This window comes from Stomoxys calcitrans, chromosome 1, assembly GCF_963082655.1.
Source record: "Stomoxys calcitrans chromosome 1, idStoCalc2.1, whole genome shotgun sequence".
NCBI classification, from domain to species: Eukaryota; Metazoa; Arthropoda; class Insecta; order Diptera; family Muscidae; genus Stomoxys; species Stomoxys calcitrans.
In genome coordinates, this window is record NC_081552.1 from 146,459,922 (window position 1) to 146,480,878 (window position 20,957).

General features: G+C 38.1%; 1 protein-coding gene across 5 annotated transcripts in view; it reads right to left on the reverse strand.

Moving 5' to 3' along the window:
• Positions 1–20,957, reverse strand: part of LOC106089736 (potassium voltage-gated channel protein Shab) — a 666,380-nt gene that overhangs the window by 18,992 nt on the left and 626,431 nt on the right. For all 5 annotated transcript variants that reach the window (XR_009396471.1, XM_059360498.1, XM_059360497.1 and 2 more), the window contains one exon: positions 13,787–15,053. Coding sequence is in view for 4 of the 5 variants with exons in the window: in XM_059360498.1 (XP_059216481.1) it covers positions 13,787–15,053 (1,267 nt within the window). In the remaining variant the exon portion in view is untranslated. The remainder of the gene's footprint in view (positions 1–13,786; positions 15,054–20,957) is intronic.

Genomic DNA, 20,957 nt, shown 5'->3' on the forward strand with positions numbered 1-20,957 from the left:
CCTTTTTTGTTCTTACTGAGCAAAAGCTGTCATATAAATCGATCTTGGATGTTGACTTCTTGAGCCTCTATAGGTCGCAATTCTTATCCGATTTGGCTGAAATTTGGCATGACGTGTTTCGGTATGGCTTCCAACAATTGTTCTAAGTATGGTGGAAATCGATCCACAACCTGAGATAGCTGTCATATAAACCGATCTGGGGTCTTGACTTCTTGAGCCTCTAGAATGCGTAATAACTATCAAATTTGGCCTGAAACAGCATCGGGGGTATAGCCTGAAACAGCACAACGGAGATATCGGGAAAATAATTCGACAAATTTGATCCATGGTGGAGGGTATATAACATTCGACCCGGCCGAACTTAGCACGATTTTACTTTCTTATTTATAGCATAACGAATATTGAAGGCTTTTATAAAACTGTGTTTCATAACATGGAAATAAATCCAAATATACTCTGAAAGGGTTTGAATTACGAACTGAGATCTGCCTACAATTCGTAAAAATTTGAGTTTGAATTATGGTAGAACATTAAATTGAACTTGGCATCATTTTCAATATGCGCAATCCATTATAAACGTTTGACTTTAAATTAATTAATAAATAAAAATAAAATAGTTGAAGCCCCGAATAAAATGTTCTATATATCAAGAATGAAAGGCATTGTCAGGGTAAACAACTTTATATTTGGCACAAGTTCTTGCAAGAATTTATCGCAAAAAGCATGTACTTTTATCATAAACAAACTCCAGCGTATTTCAGGAAAAGACAGGTTAAATTCGATGGGCTACATCTGACTATATCTTTATATAGCCCCCATATAGACCGATCTGCCGACTTAAGATCTTAGGCAAATTAAAGCCATATTAATTATCCGATTTCGCTGAAACTTGGGACAGTGAGTTGAATTAGGGCTCTCGAAGTCTTAGTTCAATTTGACCTAGACCAGTTGTTCGGTTTAAGGTCTTGGGCCCATTAAAGGCGCATTTATTGTCCGATTACTCTGAAATTTGGGAAAGCGAGTAGTGTGAGGCCCCTCGATATTCGTACTGAGTACGGTCAAGATCGGGCTACATTCTTAGATGTAGCTGTCGTATATACTGATCTCCCAATTTAGTTCTTGGGACCATAAAAGCACGTTTATGACTCAAATTCGCTGAAATTTGACAAAGTTGACTGAGTTAGACACTTCGTGTCCCATATGGCCCTAATCGGTTTATATTTAGATATGGCTGCGATATAGACCGGCCTGCTGATTTAAGGCCTTGGACATATAAAGGGCGCATTTATTGTCCGATTACGCTAAAAATTAACTCATGACAATCTTGACCTATATGCTTCAGATCGGTCTATATTAGGACATTGCTGTCATATATCGATCTCCCGATTTATGTTCTTAGGGTTACAATAGATGTGGTTTTTAACCGAGGAATTTGGTACAAAAAATTGTGTTAGACCCTTACATAGCATTCCTGAATATGGGGGAGATCGGACTTTATTTAGATATAGCTGCTATATAGGTTCATAAATGATGCATATTTCACCGTGCTATGGCGAAATGTGGTTAGTATATATATATTCGAAATGGTGGGTAACCATAGTTCGTCCAGGCCGCACATAATACCTCTTCACCTTCCTTTTATGATTTTGGGATTAATTTTGGGTTGTTTTTTAATTAATTAAACTTCCTTTAAACTGTTATTAAACATCTACACTTTTAAGAGTATTGAAATTTATCTGTTCACCCAAAAAAAATAAATGTAACCCCCAAACAAATAAATAAAAAAAAAAAATTAAAACCATGCTAAGTTCGGCAGGGCCGAATCTTATATACCCTCCACCATTGATCGCATTTGTCGAGTTCTCTCCCGGTTTCTCTTTTTTAACAAACAAAGGATAAAAGAAAATAATTGCTTTGCCTATTAAATTGAGTGTTGGAGACCACAGTAGGAGTCTATGTGTAAAATTTCAGCGAAATCGAATAAGAATTGGGCTTTTTAGGGCCTCAAAAAATAAAATAGCGAGATTGGTTTATAGGGGAGCTGTATCAGGCTGAAGACGGATTCAGACCATATTTGACACGTATATTGAAGGTCATGATAGAAGCCGTTGTACAAAATTTCAGCCAAATCCGATAATAATTACGCCCTCTTGAGGCTCAAGAAGTCAAGAAGTAGGCAGCTATATCAGGCTATGGACCATTTTGAACCATGTTTGGCACAGTTATTCGAAGTCATGACAAAACACCTCGAGCGAAATTTCAGCCAAATTGGTTAGAAATTGGGCCCTCTAATGGGTCAAGAAGTCTAGATCCAAGATCGATTTTTATGGCACCTATATCAGGTTTTAGACCGATTTACACCGTTTTTCGCACGCCATAACAAAATACCGCATGCAAAATTTCATTCAAATCGGATAGGAATTGCGCCCTCTAAAGGGCTCAAGAAGTCAAGATTGAAGATCGGTTTATACGGCAGCTATATCAGGTTATGGACCGATTTCAACCATACTCACCGCAGTTGTTGGAGATCATAATAAAACACCCTGTGTAAAATTTTAGCTAAATTGGATATGAATTGTGCCTCCTAGTGGCTCAAGAAGATCGGTTTATATGGCAGTTATGTCAGGTTATGGACCGATTTCAACCATAATTGGCACAGTTGTTAGAAACTTTAACAAAACATCTCGTGCAAAATTTCAGCCAAATCGGATACGAATTGCGTCCTCTAGTGGCTCAAGAACTCAAGATCCCCGATCGGTTTATATGGCAGCTATATCAAAACATGGACCGATATGGCCCATTTACAATCCCAACCGACCTGCAAAATTTCAAGCGGCTAGCTTTACTCCTTCGAAAGTTAGCGTGCTTTCGGCAGACAGACGGACGGACATGGCTAGATCGACTTAAAATATCATGACGACCAAGAATATATATACTTTATGGGGTCTTAGACGAATATTTCGAGTAGTTACAAACAGAATGACGAAATTAATATACCCTCATCCCGTGGTGGAGGGTATAAAAATACTTTTATTACGAAATTTTTCTTTTATTTTAATCGTTTCGCCTCAACAAATCAAACGTTAGCCATTAACGTTGCATTATTGAACTTTTCTTTTTTATTGTAGACCTCTTAGCAGCTTCGCTTACGATGAAAGAAAGTTATTGTTGTAAAACCAAATAAACAAATATTTATTCTCTTGTTTTATTCCTACTAGAAAAAAATTATGATTATTTGAGAGTACAGGCAATTGATGGGCAAAAATACTCGCATTACACTCACACTGTGTACGTAGGCAAGAAAATAATCCCATATAAGCTCATGCGTTTGCACCTACGAGTAACTGCAATTGTGTGCTTATCACTGGTATTGACATATAAAGACTCAAACATAACTTTTGTATACCCTCCACCATAGAATGGCGGTGTACTAATATCATCATTTCGTTTGTAACATATCGAAGTATTGGTCCAAGACCCCATATATGAGTTCAATGCCCACCATCGGGAGATCGATATATATGGCAGCTATATCCATATGTGATCCGATCAGCATCATATTCTGGGAGGATATTTAGGCGTTTCATATGGCACAATGTACTTAATTTCAGCAATATCGGGTAATAATTTCCTGTTTATGGGTGGAAGGCCTTCAATCGGGGATCGATCTTTATGGGGGCTATAACAAAAATGATCCGACTCAAAACATACTCGGCATGGACACCTTACACGGTAAGGTTAAATTTCTATGAAGTCGGGCCATAAATGCGGCATTTATGGGCCTGTGATTTCAATTAGATTTCCTTTTTTTGTGAATTAATTTGACGTAATTTTTATGTATGTTGGTTTTTTTCCTTTTTTTTAATAGAATGTGCATATTGAAAAGGATGCCAAGTTCAATTAAATGTTGAAACAATTCAAACTCAAATTTTACCAAGTATATGGTAATTTCATTTGACTATTTCACAACTAAATTTGATACACAATTATTGTAAAGGCATTCCATTTTTTCACAACTCCATTATGGTTTTGTACCATGATCAAAAATTACCTATGTGCGCTGTTGTTTTCGCACATTTAAATACCCACTTTAGGATGGACATTTCTTTATTGCGTAAATATTACCAAACGATGTATGTGCTTTAGAAATTATTTTCGCACTCTACCGAGCTGCTCAGTATACAGTCTTTTCTCAGTCAAAACAAAAAAGGAAAAAATGTTGTTTGTGGTAATAAGAGTGTTCGCGTACTCAAAAATTTGTGCACATTGTTTCGGGTATTTCATTTGCCAGCAAAATAGAACGGGACAGAGCAAAATTTTCAGAGTTTGGTAATTGAGAGCGTGCAAATTTTTACTGAAGGTTTTTTTCCCAGCAGAAACTTTCAGCATCGAACAGCTGTTTTATTAAAACCAGTTGTTTAATAGAACTCTCCTGTAAGTTTTTATTGGCAAATTTTTACGGGAAAACGAACTGACTTAATGTGTCTATACCAGTGACAATTGCAATTACGTACAAGCCTATGGCCTTGCTTGGGATTACTTTCTTGTGTACGTACACAGTAGTGTGCAATATTGTGAGTATTTTTTCCTATTACTGGTCTATGAGCTAGGATAGACCTAAGAGAATAAATATTGGTCCAGCAAACGAATAATCATTTTCGGCTTACGAAACACTTTTCCAATTAAAGACATTCAGGTTTTACAATAAAGTTAAGGTCCTTGTACCGTAGGTGAAGCTGCTAAGGGGTTTACAATAAACAATGTTAGTTATGTTCCAAAATACTACGTTTATGGTTTACGTTTGATAAGTTGAAAAGAAAAGTTACACGATTACCACATTAGAAAAACTTAATAAATAGAGCTTTTGCGAGCCTAAGGCGCTAAATCGCAGATCGGAATATATTGAGGACTATATCAGGATATAGTTCGATGTGGCCATAGTCGTACTTAACCTGCCTATGGACATAAAAATAATCTGTGCAAAGTTTCAGCTCAATATCTTAATTTTTAAGACCGTAGCGTGCTTTCAGTAGACATATTTTGCGATATTTGCGACGACCATGAATATTCTTTAGACAGTCCCACGTATTTTTCGATCTTTTGTTTCCAATAAGCAAAATATGCAATATTTTGGCGATCTAACTACTACTACTAAATTTCCTATGAACATTCCACTAAGGAATAGGGGATACTTCTAACATATGAATGAGTACAGTCCGATTAAAGTTTAAGCTAAAGATAAGGGGGCTCCTTTTTTATGCCGAGTCCGAACGGCTTACCGCACAGCTACACCACTTGGGAGAAATGTTTTAACATAGAGGGATACCTCACAAATGTTGACGGCATTACTAATAACCACCGCTGAAAATTTTTCTGATGTTCACGCAAGGATTTGAACCGAGGCGTTCGGCGTCATAGGCAGACATGCTAACCTCTGCGCCACGTTGGCGTGCGTTGCGATCGGTTAACGATTATCTGTTGACATGATTTCCAAATTTGACGTACTGATTTCTTGAGTATTTTCGGTCCTAGCACAAAATTGGCAAATAAAGGAAGCCTTCATGTGGCATTTATAATAAAAACTGTCTGTTGGGTATCCCTTCTATATCGTTTGGCTTTTTTTGTGATCAAGATAGAGATCGCATTTTTCATCCAATAATTTTCCATATACCACTTTTAAAGCTCATAGACAAATGCCATGAATTTTGGTAAAAATCGGTTCAGACTTAGATATACCTCTAATGCATATATTTAGGTCGATTTTCACTTATAATGATGTTTAGTACAATTTTCAAGCGATTTACACGATGTTTGGTATACCACGTTTTATTACCCAACTGAAAGCCTCTGTTAAATTTCAACTAAATCGGTATCGTGTTTGATTTATTGTGGTTTATAAACGGTGGATTTAAAAAACGTGGATTATAAAAAAATATTGAGTGCACTGTTTTTTTATACATACAACTGTTCCGTTCATTCCGTTTGCAACACATCGAAATATCCATTTCCGACCCTACAAAGTATATATATTCTTGGTCAGCGTAAAAATCTAAGACGATCTAGACATGTCCGTCCATCTGTCTGTTGAAATCACGCTACAGTCTGTAAAAATAGAGATATTGAGCTGAAACTTTGCACAGATTCTTTTTTTGTCCATAAGCAGGTTAAGTTCGAAGATGGGCTATATCAGACTTTATCTTTATATAGCCCCCATTTAGACCGATCCGCCGATTTAGGGTCTTAGGCCAATAAAAGCCACATTTATTATCCGATTTTTCTGCAATTTGAGACAGTGAGTTTCGTTGAGCCAGTCGACATCCTTCGTCAATTTGGCTCTGATCTGTCCAGATTTGGATATAGCTGCCATATAGACCAATCCTGCGATCTAGGGTCTTAGGCCCATAAAAGCCACATTTATTATCCGATTTTGCTGAAATTTGGGATAATTAGTTGTGTTAGGCCCCTCAAAATCCTTGTTTAATTTGGCACTGATCGGATCGGATTTGGATATAGCTGCCATATAGGCTGATCTCTCGATTTAAGGTTTTGGGCCCATAAAAGGCGCATTTATTGTCCGATTTCGCCGAAATCTGGGACAGTGAGTTAAGTTAAGCCCCTTCATATACTTCTGCAATATAGCACAGATCGGTCTTGATTTGGATATATCTGCCATATAGACCGATCTCTCGGGTTTAGGTTTTGGGGCCATAAAAAGCGCATTTATTGTCCGATGTTGCCGAAATTTGGGACAGAGAGTTAAGTTAAGCCCCTCCACATATTTTTGCAATTTGGTCTAGATCGATTAAGATTTGCATATAGCTGCCATATAGACCGATCCGCCGATTTAAAGTCTTGGCCCCAAAAAAGGACCATTTATAATCCGATATCACTGGAATTTGACACAGTCACTTATATTAGGCTTTTTGACATCCATGTTGTATATGGTTCAGATCGTTCTGTTTTTAGATATAGCTACTAAAAAGACCAATATTTTGTTATACACAATTGAACAATGACTTGTACTTATTAGTATTTGGTCCAAATCGGAACATATTTCGATATAACTGCTATGGGACCTAAGGTATGCAATTTTCACCGGATTTTGATGAAAGGTGGTTTACATATATACCCGAGGTGGTGGATATCTAATGTCTTTTTGCTCGTTTAGTTTTGGCCTACTCCTCGTCTGTAAGCTTTTTTTTCGATATTTTTGGCCGCAAAATTTCTAATAAAAAAATAATGTACGTTTTTGCCGGAGTATTAATTATAAGAATGTATTTAATTCTAAATTATGCCTATGGAAAAGACCTCCAGTATATATGGCAGCTTCTCATTTCGTCACACTGTCCACTGTTATGCAAATTAAGTACGCGAACGACTTTCGTAAACAAATAAAGTTTTCATCAACGGTTTATTTTTAGAATTGAAAGGTTTGAAATGCAGCGGAATAGATTCAAAAGTTTGCAGTAGTTAATACTAACAAAAATTCTGGGGGTACTTAGCACCCCCAGGAGCCCCCTATCAAATTTTTAAACAAATCTGGTGGTAATTGTGCCTTGTAGGAGCTTAAAAAGTCAAATTTGAGATCAATTTATTTGGCAGCTATTGGGTTGCTCAAAAATTAATTGCGGATTTTTCATATAGTCGGCGTTGACAAATTTTTTCAACGGCTTGTGACTCTGTAATTGCATTCTTTCTTCTGTCAGTTATCAGCTGTTACTTTTAGCTTGCTTTAGAAAAAAAGTGCGCGAAATTTTGTTTACATTTGTTTATTTGGCGTCAATTTTAATATGGGTACCACATGTATTGAAAGAAATTCATTTAACAAACCGAATCAACGCTTGTGATATGCACCTTAAACGCAATGAATTCGATCCGTTTTTAAAACGAATCGTAACTGGAGATGAAAAATGGATTGTTTACAACAACGTTAGTCGAAAACGATCATGGTCCAAGCATGGTGAACCAGCTCAAACCACTTCAAAGGCTGATATCCACCAACAGAAGGTTATGCTGTGTTTTTGGTGGAATTGGAAGGGTGTGGTATATTTTGAGCTGCTTCCAAGGAACCAAACGATTAATTCGGATGTTTACTCTTAACAATTGGACAAATTGAATACAGCCATCAAGGAGAAGCGACCAGAATTGGTCAATCGTAAAGGTGTCATATTCCACCAGGACAACGCTAGATCGCTCACATCTTTGGTCACTCGCCAAAAACTGAGTGAGCTTGGCTGGGAACTTTTGATGCATCTACCATATAGCCCTGACCTTGCACCATCAGACTACCATTTATTTCGAACTTTGCAGAACTCCTTAAATGGTAAAACTTTCGGCAATGATGAGGCTATAAAATCGCACTTGGTTCAGTTTTTTGCAGATAAAGGCCAGAAGTTCTATGAGCGTGGCATACTAAATTTGCCAGGAAGATGGCAAAAGGTTATCGAACAAAATGGCAATTATATATTTGATTAAAGTTCATTCAAAGTTTTATTAAAAATGCATTTACTTTCTTTTAAAAAATCCGCAATTACCTTTTCGGCAACCCAATACATCAGGTTATGAACCGCTATAGACCATACTTGGTACAGCTGTTGGATGTCAATGCAAAACATTTTGTGCACAATTTGAACGAAGTCAAGAAGTCAAGATCCGAGATCCGTTTGTATGGCAGCTATATCAGGTTGTGAACCAACTTAGACAATTCCTGGCACAGTTATTGAAAGTCAAAACTAAATAGCTCATCCGAAATTTTAGCCAAATCGGATAAAAATTCCGCATTCTACACACAAAAAAATTCGTTTGTGAAAGCATTAGACTTTTTACGATAAAAGTACAAATTTTCCTGTGCGAAAATCTTGCAAGAATTTAAAAGAAGGATAATCAATTTTTTTGCCAATTATAAGCAGATTTCAGTTGGTAATTCAAACTCTTTCGGAATTTTTTTTTTTTTTTGGGTTTATTTTAATGTTATGATACTCAATTATATTAAAAGTCTTCCATTTTGTCACAACTCCATTATATAGTTTGTATTATGATTTGTGTATTCCTTTATGCTTAAAAATAAATACTTATGGAAGATGTTTTTTTTTCTCAGCCATTAATATATATCAATTTGGGATGGATATAACTTTATTGCGTAGAAATTCCTGATTTGTTTTCTGTATCCAGCAGCTATTTGTCCGTTGTGCTAGTTATTGTTTCCATTGGAGATACCAGCATTTTTGGTCCTAAGGACTACTATTAAAAATTTAAATTTTCCAAGTTTACGCGCATTCGCACTCGACACAGTTGCCAATATACTGACTGCTCTATGGTCAGTAAAAACAAGTAAAAGCGTGCCAAGTTCGGCCGGGCCGAATCTTACATACCCTCCACCATGGATCGCATTTGCCGAGTTCTTCTCCCGGCATCTCTTCTTAGGCAAAAAAGGATATAAGAAAAGATTTGCTCTGCTATTATTATATTATTACATGTTGGAGACCTGTGTAAAATGTCAGCCAATTCGAATAAGAATTGCGCCCTTTGGGGACTCAAGAAGTAAAATAGAGAGATCGATTTATATGGGAGCTGTATCGGGCTATAGACCGATTCAGATCATAATAAACACGTATGTTGATGGTCATGAGAGGATCCGTAGTACATAATTTCAGGCAAATTGGATAATAATTGCGACCTCTAGAGGCTCAAGAAGTCAAGATCCCAGATCGGTTTATATGCCAGCTATATCAGGTTATGGACCGATTTGAACCATACTTGGTACAGTTGTGGATATCGCAACAAAACACGTCGTGCAAAATTTCATTCCAATCGGATAAGAATTGCGCACTCTAGAGGCTCAAGAAGTCAAGACCCAATATCGGTTTATATGGCAGCTATATCAGGTTATGGACCGATTTGAACCATACTTAGCACAGTTGTTGGATATCATAACAAAATACGTCGTGCAAAATTTCATTCCAATCGGATTAGAATTGCGCACTCTAGAGGCTCAAGAAGTCAAGACCCAAGATCGGTTTATATGGCAACTATATCAGGTTATGAACCGATTTGAACCATACTTGGCAAAGTTGTTGGATATCATAACAAAACACGTCGTGCAAAATTTTATTCCAATCGGATAAGAATTGCGCACTCTTGAGGCTCAAGAAGTCAAGACCAAAGATGGCAGCTATATCAAAACATGGACCGATATGGCCCATTTACAATACCAACCGACCTACACTAATAAGAAGTATTTGTGCAAAATTTCAAGCGGCTAGCTTTACTCCTTCGGAAGTTAGCGTGCTTTCGACAGACAGACGGACGGACAGACGGACGGACATGGTCGACATAAAATGTCGCGACGATCAAGAATATATATACTTTATGGGGTATCAGACGAATATTTCGAGTAGTTACAAACAGAATGACGAAATTAGTATACCCCCATCTTATGGTGGAGGGTATAAAAAGGAAAATATGTTGTGGTGAGTGAGAATATGACAATACCAGTGACGAGCACACAATTGCAATTAATTTCAAACCCATGGGATTGCTTGGGATTATTTTTTTTGTACGTACAGAGTAATTTGCAAAAGTGTGAGTAGGCTTTCGCATCACTGCTCTATACTCTCCTCGTCACCCTTTTTCCCTAGTAGGAGAGATGGTTAGGTTAGTTTAAAGTGTCGGTCCGCCATCAGACTCACTTAGACGTTTCCCAAATTGTGATACCACAGGAACAGGAGAAGGAAGATGCATTCTTGTTCCTACCGTTGAACCATTCGGATAGCTTTTAAACGACAAAGAAAATTAGAATTTTCAAATCCGCTAAATCAGACAAGTTCTCAAAGAAATGAGAAAATAAAGTGGAACTCCTTCTGACTGCCTGTACTGTAAGAGACACATACGACGTTCTTCCAGCTGCTGCAAAAGTCGTTACTTATGTCTGTAAGCATGTTTTTCGATCAGACATGTCGTCTGTTCTAGCCAGCAACAGTAAAGCGGTATAGATTAGGCTACATAACTTTAAATGTTCACAATTCCCATTTTGTGATCATCTATCATTTGTTGGCCTTCGGGCCTGATCCTGAAGACTTAGCTTTCCTATCGCTAGAGACATACCCACAGATTCCAGTCTCCATAGTATGTGTAGGGTAGTTCCTAATCTCGCAAGCTCGTCCAATTTACAATTCCCTGGATATCTCTGGGGCCAGGAACCCAGAACAGGGATATATTGAACTATTCAGCCATCACGTTGAGAGATCTGCGACAGTCGAGTACAGTTTTTGAATTCAGAAATATTGGGTTGCCCAAAAAGTAATTGCGGATTTTTCATATATTCGGCGTTAACAAATTTTTTCACAGCTTGTGACTCTGTAATTGCATTCTTTCTTCTGTCAGTTATCAGCTGTTACTTTTAGCTTGCTTTAGAAAAAAATGTAAAAAAAGTATATTTGATTAAAGGTCGTTCTAAGTTTTATTAAAAATGCATTTACTTTCTTTTAAAAAATCCGCAATTACTTTTTGGGCAACCCAATACGTTCTCCAGGGATTTAATGGCTGCCTGAGAGCCATTTATGCCAGTTGTCATTATCACATTATATCTTAGCCATTCCACCACTTCTTTGATTGCAAGGAATTCCACTTGATACACACTGCCATGGTCGGGTAACCTTCTCGATATGACTAGTTCTTCAGAGTACACCGCAAAGCCCATCTGGTTGACTAGTTTGGAACCATCCGCATATAAGTCTATGTAACTTCTATTACCAGGGATATCGTATTTCCAATATTGGTACAGTACTTTTTATCAAAAAACGATTCAGGCAGGGTGTTGTAATCCACACTGCCTGGATTATCAGACATTTAATCAAGGATAACACAGTGTCCGTTGCCGCCACATGACCAAAGAGAAAGATCCTTTGCCTTACAGCAGTGTTCGCCGCAATTTGTCTAGCCAGAGGCATTATGTGCAGCATTAAATTCTGTGCATCAGACGGTGTCGTCCTCAGTGAGGCTGTGATGCCCAATCAAGCCATCCTTTGGATCCAGTTGAGTATTGAACAGTAAGTGGACTTCTGAAGCGCCGTCCATCAGACCACAACACCATATAGCATTATTAGTCTGACAACTGTAGTATAATCGCAGTGCATGACACGCGATTTAAGCCCCCATCTTTCGCCAATGGCTATCTTACAGGTGTATATGGCAAGTGTTGTCTTACTTGCTATTTCCAAAATGTTGGATTTGAAGTTCAATTTCCTATACAGCAAAACACCAAGATATTTTGCGCTTTCAGTAAATGGAACATTCTCTCCTCCAAGGAGATAAGTTCCACTGAAAAGAATGCCTGCTGAAAAGAATTACCTCTGTCTTGCATGTATTTACGCCACTTTCGGTAGCCCACTTTCCTGTGACAAGCAGAGCTTCCTGAAGTATATTTTTAAGAGTGCTGTGAAACTTTTCCCTAATCACAATAGCCACGACATCCGCATACGCGACCACTGCTGACCCTACTTTTTAGATACACAGATCCTTAGCCTGCCGTAATGCATCTTTAGTAAGTAAGTTATTAATAAACTTTCTTACGGTAGAGTTGATGCTTAGAAACTTCAGCTCCTGCACGAATAACGTCGGTTGTACTTTATTGAAGCACCTTCAATGGCATGAAATGCCTTAATACAGTGAGCGATTGAGAGCGTGTGTGTTGGAAACAGGCGAAACTAAATGTGTTGAGAAATATGTCCGCCAATTTCCAAATGGATCCTGCGAAGTATTCGGATATAGGGTTTTTTTCACTTACTTTATAATTCACTTTCAATGGTTGTAGGTTCATATTTTACTTGTGGGAAGTTATAAGTGAACTAATACTTTGTAAAAACGATTTCGTAACTGTTAAGAAATTGTTCAACTCATAATTTTTTAGAGCTATTTGAAGTTCAACATTCCCTAAATTTTGTTTATTTTAACTGGTGTTGAGGTAAAATATTTTCTGAGTGTAGTATTCACAAAAAGTTTATGGCAAGGGACCTTCGTTTTATTGCCTATTCCGATCGGCTTGTCGCAGAGCAACATTATAAGTTACGACCGCTATCATGATCTGCACGTCCGTCTGTGAATAGACAAGGCTAGATCAACGTAGCATGTGAAGAATATATATGTACTTCATAGTATCGCAGGTCTATGTTTCGCGGTGTATAAACGGAGAAAGACTAGCTTAGTATATGTCCCATCCTATGACATACAAACATTGTATGTCCGCCTTCCTAATTTAGTGAACTCTTTTACCCAACAATGGCACGTAAGCATTTGATGGACGAAGTTGAACAACTTTTAATTTTTAACATATGATATGGAAGCAATCCAGCTTAAAAATTGTTTGCAGTCTATGAAATCAAACTAAATCTTTTAATAATAAATTTTAAAACAACATTGTGGACATATTTCATTAACTCAAAAAGCACATTCGCGGACATTTAATAATTAGGACTTTTGTATGACAGAACTTTAACACTTATATAGCTTTTAATGATGTCCTAGTGAGCCAAATAAAATGTTCTTCTAAAACTTTATTTGTAGAAATTTTACGAATTTACTATAATGTTGCACGAATTTACAAGTATAGTTAGACGACAAAATCCTGGATATTTTCATTGATGCCTGTTGACGCAGTTTTATAAAGTTGCATTTATTTTTGTACCTATGGTTCATTGACCTTCTAACCGAAGCAAATGAAGTTATTCACAAATGTACACAAAAATTTTGCGGAATTTTAGGAGTTTTGAAGACAAGCATATGAGTTTACCTTTGGGTCCAACATTTTGTATACCGAAGAGATGTTGATTTATAAGTTTGGTGGCAGTGGCTAGACTCTTGCCGGGCATAAATGAGGAACGTTTCTTTTTGCTGGTTGTACCGCTGGCCGGACTGTTTTCATTGCCCAGGTTATCCTGTGAGAGTTTGGAGTCTTCGAAACGGGCGCGAGGTTTTGAGATTTGCGTCGCCCCGGTGCTGGTGGAATGGGAGGATGACGAGGACGAGGGCATTACGGCTCCTGAGAAGCTCTGTTGGAATCGCGTTTTGCGATGTTTTGGCACTGGATTCTCGTTGAGGCTGATGTGACTGCCGCGATCGTGCGCATCGAAATTTTGATAGACATCATCCATGGGACTAAGACCGCCAGCTGCCAAGTTTCGCAAAGCCGTGTCACCAGATGCGCTCTTTTTCACATGGGCCCGTATCTGGCCCGAAGATGGCGTCGGCGGTAGACCCACCATATAACCGGTAGTTGTATTACCAGTCGAGTCTTTCTCCAGTGGATTTATATATAAATTATCCATGTCAATGTCCAGGGCACAAACTTCGTCGTTAAGATCCGACGTGAGATCGCCTTGAGACAAGAATGGGTGGGTTTGACAACTGGCATAGGTGTCCGAACTATCTACGCTTGCCAGATCGGCATTGTTATTATTGAAATTGTTATTCAAATTATTGTTGCTGAAATTGTTCCCCAGTGCTGTCACACCTTGTTGGCTTGTGCTCATTGGCAGCGGATGGCAAGTTCCCAGAGATGTTGTATTGAAATTGTTATTGTAATTATGATTAAAGTTGCTGATTGCGGCACTGGAACTGCTGCTCATATACGGTGGATATCTCAGAGTCGTATCTAATGGCAGAGCTATGGTTGTCGATGTTGTGGTGCCATACGATGACGACGTCGATGACGATTGTGAAATTGGCGCAAGGCCGGCGGCAGTGTGCGGCAGTGACGTTCTCACAACACCTCCACTGCCTGTTGAATACAACAGCTGACTTTGTGTCGTGCCTGTTGAGGTGGTCACAATGCCACCGCCCATCTGAAGCGACTGCAATTGATTAGGCATAAATACAGCGGTTGATGCCGATGGAATGGCGACTATAGGAGGTGTTGACGCTGCGGCAATGCCTCCAAATGGAAGTGAATTTTGTAGATGACGATTGGCTGCCTGCCGCATCTCATAACAAATGGGCTTATGGAAGTCCGATGTGGGAAGTGCTATAACACCTTCGGCATCTGTAAATTCCTTGAAATCCTAAAATGAATAAAAAAAAACCATTAGATATGTATTACGATTCGCATATTCAACTGCATACAGGTTTAGTACAGTAAGAAAATTTTGTAAGCAGCTGATATATTACTTCAAACTGTTTTCTTCTTATATAAAAAATACATACTGTTGTCTTTATCCGCAAACTTCAAAGAAAAAATTACTAAGATATCTCCATTTGTCCTTGTTATGAGAATTTTTTCTCAATCTGTATCTCAAAATTGCAGTTTTCCATACTTGTTGTTTTTAAGCATACTTAAAAACCAAAAATAAATTGTGTCCGAACATTTTTAACAAAAATCCCAAAAACAACCCTTTTGGCCAAAGATGGTTTCAAAATCATTTTAAGTAAATTTGTTGTGGAGGCTATAAATATTGTTACGTGCAAAAAATTTTTTCATGGGTTTAGGGGAAATCTGGAGTAAAACAAAAACATGTGCCTAATTGAGGAATCTGGAAAATTTGAGCTCGAGGGATTTTTCTGATTTTTTACTAAAAATTGCCTATTTTGAAGTACATGTATAAGTTGACATATCTTGTTCTAATTTTATTAAGAAGCATCTACAATATATACTCTCTTTAAACAAAAAAGAAAAAAATAAGGTATTTAAGAAAGTTTTTTCAATAAAGAGTAATCAATGAAATCACATTTTTGAACAAAAAGTGCAAAAAATACACTTTTTTCACATTTTTGTATAACTGTTAAATGAATAATCAGATGTGGACACTTTTTGGTAAAAATGAAAATCGAACCATTTGTATCGAATCGTATCGTATTCGAATCGAATGCATTTGTAAATTGCAAAATACGAAGCCAATCTCGCCAAAATTTCAACAAATACAAATTAAAACTCAAATATCCCCCAAACCAGTGGAGATTTTGTACACCTCTAGCGGGACTATTTGTATTTGTATTGTATATATTTTTATTGTGACAATACCCATACAAAAAACTAGGTCTTATATAAAGTATGGGTAAGGAAATCGTACAGTTTTGATTTGCATCTTAGCTATGAAGTACAAATTAAGTGATATATTTTAATTTTAACAAATTGAAGGCATCAATGAAAATTCAGAGATCAAAATAATACAAAACAAGTAAAAGCGTGCTAAGTTCGGCCGGGCCGAATCTTATATACCCTCCACCATGGATCGCATTTGTCGAGTTCTTTTCCCGGCATCTCTTCTTAGGCAAAAAAGGATATAAGAAAAGAGTTGCTCTGCTATTAAAACGATATCAAGATATGGTCCGGTTCGGACCACAATTAAATTATATGTTGGAGACCTGTGTAAAATTTCAGCCAATTCGTATAAGAATTGCGCCCATTGGGGCTCACGAAGTAAAATAGAGAGAACGATTTATATTAGATCTGTATCGGGCTATAGACCGATTCTGACCATAATAAACACGTTTGTTGATGGTCATGAGAGGATCCATCGTACAAAATTTCAGGCATATCGGATAATAATTGCGACCTCTAGGGGTCAAGAAGTCAAGATCCCAGATCGGTTTATATGGCAGCTATATCAGGTTATGAACCGATTTGAACCATATTTGACACAGTTGTTGAAAGTAAAAATAAAATACGTCATGCAAAATTTCAGTCAAATCGGATAGGAATTGCGCCCTCTAGAAGCTCAAGAAATCAAATCCCAAGATCTGTTTATATGACAGCTATATCAGGTTATGAACCGATTTGAACCATACTTGGCACAGTTGTTGGATGTCATAACGAAATACTTCGTGCAAAAATTCATTCAAATCGGATAAGAATTGTGCCCTCTAGAGGCCCAAGAAGTCAAGACCCAAGATCGGTTTATATGGCAGCTATATCAGGTTATGGACCGATTAAAACCATACTTGGCACAGTTGTTGGATATCATAACAAAACACGTCGTGCACAATTCCATTCTAATCGGATAAGAATTGCGCCCTCTAGAGGCTCAAGAAGTCAAGACCCAAGATCGGATTATATGGCAGCTATATCAGGTTATGGACCGATTTCAACCATACTTGGCACAGTTGTTGGATATAATAACAAAACACGTCGTGCAAAATTTCATTTCAATCAGGTAAGAATTGCGCACTCTAGAGGCTCAAGAAATCAAAACCCAAGATCGGTTTATATGGCAGCTATATCAGGTTATGGACCGATTTGAACGATACTTAGCACAGTTGTTGGATATAACAACAAAACACGTCGTGCGAAATTTCAATTCAATCGGATAAGAATTTCGCACTCTAGAGGCTCAAGAAATCAAGACCCAAGATCGGTTTATATGGCAGCTATATCAGGTTATGAACCGATTTGAACTATACTTGGCACAATTCTTGGATATCTTATTTGATCGGATAAGAATTGATCGGATAAGAATTGCGCACGCTAGAGGCTCAAGAATTCAAGACCCAAGATCGGTTTATATGGCAGCTATATCAGGTAATGGACCGATTTGAACTATACTTAGAACAGTTGTTGGATATCATAGCAAAACACGTCGTGCAAAATTTAATTCAAATCGGATAAGAATTGCGCACCATAGAGGCTCAAGAAGTCAAGACCCAAGATCGGTTTATATGGCAGCTATATCAAAACATGGACCGATATGGCCCATTTACAATACCAACCGACCTACACTAATAAGAAGAATTTGTGCAAAATTTCAAGCGGCTAGCTTTACTCCTTCGGAAGTTAGCGTGCTTTCGACAGACAGACGGACGGACATGGCTAGATCGACATAAAATGTCGCGACGATCAAGAATATATATACTCTATGGGGTCTCAGACGAATATTTCGAGACAAACAGAATGACGAAATTAGTATACCCCCATGTTATGGTGGAGGGTATAAAAAACAAGTAAAAGCGTGCTAAGTTCGGCCGGGCCGAATCTTATATACCCTCCACCATGGATCGCATTTGTCGAGTTCTTTTCCCGGCATCTCTTCTTAGGCAAAAACGGATATAAGAAAAGAGTTGCTCTGCTATTAAAACGATATCAAGATATGGTCCGGTTCGGACCACAATTAAATTATATGTTGGAGACCTGTGTAAAATTTCAGCCAATTCGTATAAGAATTGCGCCCATTGGGGCTCACGAAGTAAAATAGAGAGAACGATTTATATTAGATCTGTATCGGGCTATAGACCGATTCAGACCATAATAAACACGTTTGTTGATGGTCATGAGAGGATCCATCGTACAAAATTTCAGGCATATCGGATAATAATTGCGACCTCTAGGGGTCAAGAAGTCAAGATCCCAGATCGGTTTATATGGCAGCTATATCAGGTTATGAACCGATTTGAACCTTATTTGACACAGTTGTTGAAAGTAAAAATAAAATACGTCATGCAAAATTTCAGTCAAATCGGATAGGAATTGCGCCCTCTAGAAGCTCAAGAAATCAAACCCCCAGATCTGTTTATATGACAGCTATATCAGGTTATGAACCGATTTGAACCATACTTGGCACAGTTGTTGGATGTCATAACGAAATACTTCGTGCAAAAATTAATTCAAATCGGATAAGAATTGTGCCCTCTAGAGGGTCAAGAAGTCAAGACCCAAGATCGGTTTATATGGTAGCTATATCAGGTTATGGACCGATTTGAACCATACTTGGCACAGTTGTTGGGTATCATAACAAAACACTTCGTGCGAAATTATATTCCAATTGGATAAGAATTGCGCCCTCTAGAGGGTCAAGAAGTCAAGACCCAAGATCGGTTTATATGGTAGCTATATCAGGTTATGGACCGATTTGAACCATACTTGGGACTGTTGTTGGATGTAATAAGAAAACACGTCGTGCAAAATTTCATTTCAATCGGATAAGAATTGCGCACTCTAGAGGCTCAAGAAGTCAAGACCCAAGATCGGTTTATATGGCAGCTATATATCAGGTTATGGACCGATTTGAACCATACTTGGCACAGTTGTTTGATGTCATAGCAAAACACGTCATGCAAAATTTCATTCCAATCGGATAAGAATTGCGCACTCTAGAGGCTCAAGAAGTCAAGACCCAAGATCGGTTTATATGGCAGCTATATCAGGTTATGAACCGATTTGAACCATACTTGGCACAGTTGTTTGATGTCATAGCAAAACACGTCATGCAAAATTTCAGCCAAATCGGATAAGAATTGCGCACTCTAGATGCTCAAGAAGTCAAGACCCAAGATCGGTTTATATGGCAGCTATATCAGGTTATGAACCGATTTGAACCATACTTGGCACAGTTGTTTGATGTCATAGCAAAACACGTCATGCAAAATTTCATTCTGATCGGATAAGAATGGCGCACTCTAGAGGCTCAAGAAGTCAAGACCCAAGATCGGTTTATATGGCAGCTATATCAGGTTATAAACCGATTTGAACCATACTTGACACAGTTGTTGGATATCATAACAAAACACGTCGTGTAAAATTTCATTCTGATCGGATAAGAATGGCGCACTCTAGAGGCTCAAGAAGTCAAGACCCAAGATCGGTTTATATGGCAGCTATATCAGGTTATGGACCGATTTGAACCATACTTGGCACAGTTGTTTGATGTCATAGCAAAACACGTCACGCAAAATTTCATTCCAATCGGACAAGAATTGCGCACTCTAGAGGCTCAAGAAGTCAAGACCCAAGATCGGTTTATATGGCAGCTATATCAGGTTATGAACCGATTTGAACCATACTTGGCACAGTTGTTTGATGTCATAGCAAAACACGTCGTGCAAAATTTCATTCCAATCGGATAAGAATTGCGCACTCTAGAGGCTCAAGAAGTCAAGACCCAAGATCGGTTTATATGGCAGCTACATCAAAACATGGACCGATATGGCCCATTTACAATACCAACCGACCTACACTAATAAGAAGTAGTTGTGCAAAATTTCAAGCGGCTAGCTTTACTCCTTCGGAAGTTAGCGTGCTTTCGACAGACAGACGGACGGACGGACAGACGGACGGACATGGCAAGATCGACATAAAATGTCACGACGATCAAGAATATATATACTTTATGGGGTCTCAGACGAATATTTCGAGTAGTTACAAACAGAATGACGAAATTAGTATACCCCCCATCTTATGGTGGAGGGTATAAAAACAAGTAAAAAGGCGTTTAGTTCGGCCGGGACGAACTTTGGATACCCACCACCTCGGGTATATATGTGAACCACCTTTCATCAAAATTCGGTGAAAATTGCATACTTTATGTCCCATAGCAGTTATATTGAAATATGTTCCGATTGGGACCAATTACTAATAAGTACAAGTCACTGTTTAATTATGTATAGTAAAATATAGTTCTTTTTAGTATATATAGCTAAAAATAAAGCGATCTGAACCATATACAACGTAGATGTCGAAAAGCCTAACATAAGTCACTGTGCCAAATTTCAGTTAAATCGGATTATAATGCGCTTGTTTGGGCCCTAGACTTTAAATCGAGATATCGGTCTATATGGCAGCTATATGCAAATCTTTATCGATCTAGACCGATCTAACTCTCCATCCCAAATTTCGGCAACATCGGACAATAAATGCGCTTTTTATGGGCCCAAAACCTTAAGTCGAGAGATTGGTCTTTATGGCAGCTATATCCAAATCTGGACCGATCTGGGCCAAATTGACGAAGGATGTCGAAGGGTATAACACAACTCACTGTCCCAAATTTCAGCAAAATCGCATAATAAATGTGGCTTTTATGGGCATAAGACCCTAAATCGGAGGATCGATATGGCAGCTGTATCCAAATCTGGACCAAATTGACGAAGGGCCTAACACAACTCACTATCCCAAATTTCAGCAAAATCGGATAATAAATGTGGTTTTTATGGGCCTATGACCCTAAATCCGCGGATCGGTCTATATGGGGGCTATATCAAGA